This window comes from Mesitornis unicolor, unplaced genomic scaffold, assembly GCF_000695765.1.
Source record: "Mesitornis unicolor isolate BGI_N332 unplaced genomic scaffold, ASM69576v1 scaffold15304, whole genome shotgun sequence".
Classification (NCBI taxonomy): domain Eukaryota; kingdom Metazoa; phylum Chordata; class Aves; order Mesitornithiformes; family Mesitornithidae; genus Mesitornis; species Mesitornis unicolor.
Window position 1 is genome coordinate 11,872 of NW_010180895.1, and position 7,222 is coordinate 19,093.

The window sequence follows — 7,222 nt, forward strand, 5'->3', positions numbered from 1 at the left end:
TTTTGGTTTTGGGGTTGTTTTTTTTTTTCTTTTGGTTGGTTGGTTTGGTTTGGTTTGGTTTGGTTTTTTTTTTAAATGCATGAAAATACTTATTACTTGCAAGCTACCTAAAAGAATGACCAATTTTCTGGCTTGGCTGGGGTTAAAAAAACTAACAAGGCTACTCTTTTCTGCTGTTTGGCTTCTTCAGTTTGTAATTACTTATTTATTGGGGGAAAAAAAAACCGGAACAAAATGTGATTACACACTCTTTTTAATCATTTTGATGAGGAAAGACTTTTTATTTCGGAACGTTTTGTAAAAAATAAACTGCAAAAAAAAAAAACAAAAAAAAAAGAGGTTATGCATCCAAAAGCCAAGATCTCGAAACTTAAAAGGCTCTTTTACTTTGCAAATGAGAACTCTGTTCCGAATTGAGCTTCACGTGGCAATTTTGAGTGCTTTCTGGCCCCCTCTGCTGTTTTATCTCCTAACCTGCATCACCTAAAGCTGCATCTTCTCTACCCGCCCGCCTTTAGCGCGTTCGCTCCGTCGTGGTGGCTCCAGACGAGCTGTACTGAGATGGCATCAAATGTTTGGTTTTTCTCCTGCAGGGAATCAGACTCCATTCTTCTTAAAGCAGAAACAGCATTTTTGGGTTTTCCTGTATTTGAAGAAGAGACTCCCTTTTCTAGAAAGACGGTTGATGTTGGTTTCTTTTTTTTATTTTCTTTTTTTGTTTCTTTTCTCGGTTGGGTTGTTCCCCCCCCCCCCCCCACCCCCGTCGGTTCCTTTTCGAAATCTGCCTTTGTGGTCTGTTGAAATGTAAGTGCTGAAACGAAGAGTTTGAAATTGTCGGCATTTTCTTAGCTGAAAGCAAACCTAATCTGGTATTCTCTGTGAAAGACTGTTTTAAAAGTCATACTGTTGTACAGTAGTTTATGCACTATTACCCACAACAACAAAAAAATTGTGCCAAACTATGAACAAGTGACTGTATTGTATATATTTTTACTTCTCTATCAACATCGGGTTGTGAGTGTTTTCTGCAGCTATGCCTTTTGTTTTTACTAGGAACATTCCAGTTGTTAAGTACTAACCACCCCCCTTTGAAAGCACCTGTAACTCACGATGAAAATTATATTGTTCACTTCTACAACTTACCAAAAGTTTTATGGACATGACTAAAAGTGTGCCAAATTTACTTACCTCATTTCATGGATTCACCCTGTGGTTTAAAGCTCATAAAGGGAAAAAAAAAAAAGAAAAAAATAGGAAAAAAAAGGAAAAAAAAAAGGGAAAAAACGGGGAAAAATTAAAAAAAAAGAAAAAAGGAACTTTGAAACTGATGCTGGGAAATGGTAACGTCCTCTCTTTGAAACCATGAGCAGAAAAACTTAACGGTGAAATGTTGAGTTTCATTGTAGGTGAGAGTTGGAGCGGTGGAGGAGTTCAGGACCCCCGGACGGTAAGTTCAGGAACTCAAGTGTCTGCACCCAGAGACTACAGAACAGCTGCTTTTCAAGTGTCTGTTTTCTTACAGCAAAACCTGTAGCTGAAGATCATTTGAAATGCAACGTTACATTGCTGATTCTTTGTATCTCAGTTTTATATATTTTATAAGAACCTGGGATAAATTCTAAAATAGTTACAAAGACAGAACTAATACATTTCATACATTGATTGCTATTTACTTTGAGTAGTTTCTTAACCATTTTCGATGCAGAGCTTGTCAGAAGCGCTCTCCTGTCATAGCTTTGGTGTTTCCTAAATGTCTAACCTTGCGATGCCAATATTGTTTGAACTTTCAAAAGCGAAGTCATTGGTTTTCAATACAACTCTGAACCTTTTCTTTGATTCAGTTCTTAAGATAAGGGAAAAAAACAACACACCACGGAGCTATTTGTGATCAGGGCCGGATCGTACACGACTGGACTTTATTCAGACAGCATTAAGTATCGAATGCTAAATGTATTCTCAAAAGGCCTTATTTGTGACCCTGCTCACCACACCCTCACCCTCCAGGAGAGTAACGAACCCAACAGTTCTCCATTTCCTTGTGCAACTTGAGAGCCTGTGCATTTTGCTGCTGATTTCTTACGAAACCTTGATATGCAAGAGCCCTGTGAACTGGGAGCTACTGGGAGCGGAGGGATGTGAGGCTTGGGCGCGTTTATGCAATAGAAAACAGTGAGGAAGAGGAGCCTTAATAGCAGCCAGACAAGACCACGTCCTCAACGCGGTCATAAGCGTAGAGGTGGTGTTTGGCCGAGGACAGGACCTGCTTTGGGTTTCCTTACAAGCAGGGGTTTTTTCAGCCCACGTGCGAGGGAAAACAGCAGGATTGTTTTAACTTAATTTAGCAAAAAAGCAGACTGAATACTTAAAATTGAAGTGGAGTCGCAGAGCATCAGTTCAGAATCAAAATGTTTTCAGTGTTTGCAGGTCTTGAGGTGTAGCTTAGGCTCAACTCTGCAATCCAGAGAGAACAGCCCGGTAATTGCATTGCGTTTTATTTAATGGATGAAAGAAGGAACTCTAAAAAAAACTCCAGTAATTCTGAAAACCATCCTCTTAAGTTCATTCATTCCATGAAAAAATGAAATGCTGGCATTGCCCAGAGCCAGTTGCTCCAGATGAGAGCGGTCCCTGAGTACCCCATGGAGTTGGTGTATCCCGTTTTTCCAGCATTCCTCCCGTGTGCTGCAGGATGAGGGGCTGCTGCCTCCCTTGTTTCGGATGTTCAGGCTGCTGCTCCAGTGGAGACAGGTCAGGCTCAGGGTTGGCATCTGGCACAGCCCTTCTTTCTGACCCTTTTTTTAACCCAGAACCATTGTTTGAAAGCACATTTTGACTGGCCTGCACTGTGCTCATTATGCTTAACATTATGAATATGGGACTCGTAATAAAATACCTTGTACTGAACCAGATAGCAATATTGATTGCATTCGAGAAACGTGCAACAGAGCATGAAAATAAGTTTTAAAACGTATCGGCTATTTTATGACATGTTGGAAATCCATGACTAGACAGCTAGGTCTTTCAGGACAGGGTTAATCACAAATACCAGCTGCCTTGTTGCTCTCTCCTTCAGTCCTTCTGCCACTCTGATTTTGCTGCCATCCCATGTGCTCCCCAAAAATCTCTGAGCAGGGAGATGTTAAAGAACCCAGATCCCTCCTGGTGTGGCACTGGCCCTTCCCTGTGTCTGAAAAAATGACTTCTCTGCTGATTGGCTCCAAAATTCGGAATTGTCTTGAGCCAACCATTTGCTCTCCTCCCTTTTGATCTTCATAGAATCATAGAGTTGTTTGGGTTGGAAGAGGCCTTTAATGGTCATGAGCAGGGACATCTTCAACCAGATCAGGTTGCTCAGAGTCCTGTCCAACCTGACCTTGAATGTTTCCTGGGATGGTGTGTCTGCCGCCTCTCTGGGCAACCTGTGCCAGTGTTTCACCACCCTCATCATAAAAGAAATCTTCCTTAAGTCCTTCTCCACGGGGCTGCTCTCCATCCCTCCATCCCCCAGCCTGTATTGATACCGGAGGTTGCCCTGACCCAGGTGCAGGATCATGCACTTGGTCTTGTTGAACCTCATGAGGTTCACATGGGCTCACTTCTTGAGCTTGTCTGGGTCCCTCTGGATGGCATCCTGTCCCTCAGATGTGCCAACCACGCCACTCAGCTTGGTGGCGTCTGCAAATTTGCCAAGAGTGCACTTGATCCCACTGTCTGTCACTGATGAAGACTTTAGTACTGGTCCCAGTACAGGCCTCTGAGGGACACCACTCATCACTGATTCCATCCAAGCATCGAGCTGTTGACTTCTATGCTCTGGACACCATCCAACCAATTCCTCATCCACTGACAAGTCCGTATCTCTCGAGTTCAGAAAGAAGGATGTTTGTGGGGGACCGTGTCAGAGGCCTTACAGAAGTCCAGATAAATGACATCCGTAGCTTTTCCCTTCTCCAGTCATGTAGTAACTCCATCGTAGAATGCCACTAGGTTGGTCAGGCAAGACTTGCCCTTGGAGAAGCCATGCTGGCTCTCTCAAATTACCTCCCTGTTCTCCGTGTGCCTCAGCACAGCTTCCAGGAGGATCTGGTCCATGATCTTCCCAGGCACAGAGGTGAGGCTGACAGGTCAGTAGTTCCCAGAGTCCTCCTTCAAAATGGGTCCAATGTTTCCCTTTTTCCAGTCACCAGGGACTTCACCTGACTGCTGTGACTTTGCAAATGTCACGGGGAGTGGCTTGGCAGCTACATGAGCGAGTTCCCTCAGGACTCTGGGATGCATCCCGTCAGGTCCCATAGACTTGTGTATGTTCAGGTTTCTCAGGTGGTCTTAAACCTTCAATCTCTTTCAGTGGGAGGGCCTTTGCTCCCCCAGCCCCTGTCTTGTGGTCCATCCACTCGAGAGGTGTGGGGGCAGACATTTCCAGGGAGGACTGAAGCAAAAGAGTTCTCCAGTACCTCAGCCTTCTCGTCCGTTGTTACCAGTTTGCCAGTCGTGTTCATCGGGGAGGCGGGAGGCATGCTTGCTTTGACCCCCTTTTTTGGCTGACACCTGTGGAAGACTTTCTGCTTACTCTTTGCATCTCTTGCCAAGTTCTGCTCCAGCCGTGCCTTGGCCTTCGTGACCTACACAACCAAGCAGTGTCCCTGTGCTCTTCCCAGGGCACCTGTCCCTGCCTCCCCAGCCCGTGCATTCCCTTCCTGACCAGCAGATCTCAACTCAGCCATGACAGTCTCTTGCCTTTTTCTGATGTCTTACACTTGGGGATCAAGAGCTCTTGTGCTCCATGGAAAGCATCCTTAAAGATCTGCCAGCTCTGTCCTGCTCCCTTGTCCCCGAGGGCTGTTTCCCAGGGGGTCCTATTGACTTGAAGGGCTCGAAGTTTGCTTTCCTAGAATTCATCACCTGCCTATCACTACCTCAAGGTTTTCATTGCTTCCCACCTTTTCCTCACCCCACACCACACGAGCTCGTCTTTTCCACTTGCCCTTCTTGTCGGTATTGGTGAATTTTTGGTTTTCATGGCGCTGCTCCCAGCTGTGGGAGGACCGGGACCTTGGTCCCATCCATCTTGGCCCATCCTCTTGCCCAGTCCCCATGCATTTCCAGCCTCCTCTCACATCTCCTAGTTGGGCTCCTGGCTGCTCAGGGCGACTGATCCGAGCCACGCAAAACAGGTTTCTTCTGCAGCATCCCTTAAAATGTCTTTCTGCTTCATCTCATTTCACTCCTCTAGAGGCATTCCACCGGGCACCATACGAGAGGACCGCTCTCGGTGATGCTGCTCTCCTAAGCCGTGCCGTGCTGCCACACTGTGCTTTGGGCAGATTCAAATCCACAGTGAAATTAGGAAGCAGAAACCGCTTGCAAAGGAAGGTCTGAAAATTCCTTCGAGAGCAGAGCACCATGGGGCCCCTGGCTCTCATCACCCCACCTCCAAGCTCTCGTACATCCTTGCATATAGAGGTTTTGTAAATAGAAAAATATATCAGTGATGGGGATTTGAGTAATCACTTTTTAAATACAAAAATCTTACCACGTTTACATCTCGCTTTTCTTTTTTTTTGAGCATAAAAGGAGGGTTTTTTGAAAAATTCCTTGAGAATAATGACTTTTACGGGCCAGGTTTAGCCAGGCGTTTCGAGAGGAGATCAGCAGCACACAGGGCTGTCCCTTGCTGGCGCTGGGGTTGTCCTGCAGAGGCCAGGTCTGCACCAGGAGAAGCAGCCACGGCTGGTGTCAGCCTGGTGATGGTTGCTTGATCAAACTGTTGCTGCGCGGCTTCATTTTTTAAAGAGTCAGGATTGTGGGGGGTTTTTTTTGCATTATGGCTCAAATGAGCCATGAACCAAAATAAGGATGTTTTAAGCATTTTCATCCTTCACTTGCTGGACCATATTCTTACTTCCTTAAGGTCCCAATCTAGCAAAGCACGGAGGTGGCTCCTGCTCCCTGCCTGCTTTCCTGGACGGTAGCCGCCCGTTACTGTTCAATCATGAGAATAAACACAAAACTCCCTTGAGGTCAGTGTAAGTGAGGAGAGGATCAGCTGCGTGGACTCCCGGTGGTGCACGATTAGGCCCTTGGTCTTACTTTCTCGACCCGGTGCATTGGCCTTTGCCCATGCAGCTCCCAGGGCGTCCAGTGGAAGTTGTAGGGTCTGCACCGTTGGCATCCTTTTGAGATTGTGCCTCTTTAGCTCTTCAGCATATGAAATAATGCAAAAAAACAAAAAGGAAAGAAAAAAGATATATAAAAGTACAATGTCTGTGGTCGAAGCAAGGCTTTTCAAATCTGTTTCTCAGGTAAACAAGTGACACTAATGACAGTGGAGTAACAGCCATTGGAGGGAATTGGGATGTGAAGCGGGAGGATGCCCTCCCTCTCGCGGGACGCTTGGGTTGCCAGACACGTTTACTGAGCCTCTCAGCACTTGGCGTGAAAGGAAACAAGAACTGAAATCAGTATTCGCCACCACCCTTCGCTAGCTAGGCAAACGTCCATTTCGAAAGCACAAAGGGAAGACTTAAAGATTACCCACACCACACACACCCCCCAAAAAATGAAAACAAAGCAAGGTACCAGTTGAACTCCTTTAGTCTCTTACTCCCAGTGGGAAGCAGGGTAGAAACCCAAGGAGCTGCTCTGTTCCGCTGCCCGCGGCCGGGGCCTTTCGCCTGCGCCTCGGATGTGAATGTACTGAAACGCTCCTTGCGTCCCTCCCATAGAACTAGAGGCACCTCGGTAGGAAGATGCTCCTGGTTTATGGTGCTAAAGAAAACTCTGATCCCCCCCGAGCCCCCCTCGAGCATTTCAGAACTATTAAATGGCCCTTTTTATGAATGTAACATATCCATTTCTGTTCCGCATTTTACACGGCGATTTTAACATGTTTGGAAATGATTTGCCTTTTTTCTTTTAGAATAAGCTTTATAAATATTCTGTAGAGTCAATTGAAGTATAATTCTTAAGGATCACTCTAAGACGCCTACAAAATCTTGTATATTTTTAAGTGTGCCAATTTGTAAAATATTTTGTAAGTGTATATTTTTCTTAGAAAAGTGCTGTGAAGTGTTTGTATGTGTGAGGTTTCCCTTTTTTTGCACCTTCGGGTGTTAATAAAAGGATGTATACTTAAAAGTTTCTGGTTTTAAAAACCAAAATACAAAGAAAAAAATTAAACTTTTGTTGGGAATTTTGTAATAAAAAGAAATGTTGTGAAAGA

The 7,222-nt window shown here is 45.2% G+C and overlaps 1 protein-coding gene across 1 annotated transcript in view; it reads left to right on the plus strand.

The window, feature by feature from the left end:
* KIAA2022 (KIAA2022 ortholog) overlaps nucleotides 1-1,447 on the plus strand; it is a gene marked incomplete at its 3' end in the record, with an annotated part of 8,879 nt that extends 7,432 nt beyond the window's left edge. Inside the window, exons 3-4 of the mRNA XM_010183243.1 lie at nucleotides 594-730; nucleotides 1,407-1,447. Of these exons, the coding sequence (XP_010181545.1) occupies nucleotides 594-730; nucleotides 1,407-1,447 (178 nt within the window). The remainder of the gene's footprint in view (nucleotides 1-593; nucleotides 731-1,406) is intronic.
* Nucleotides 1,448-7,222: the final 5,775 nt, after the last annotated feature.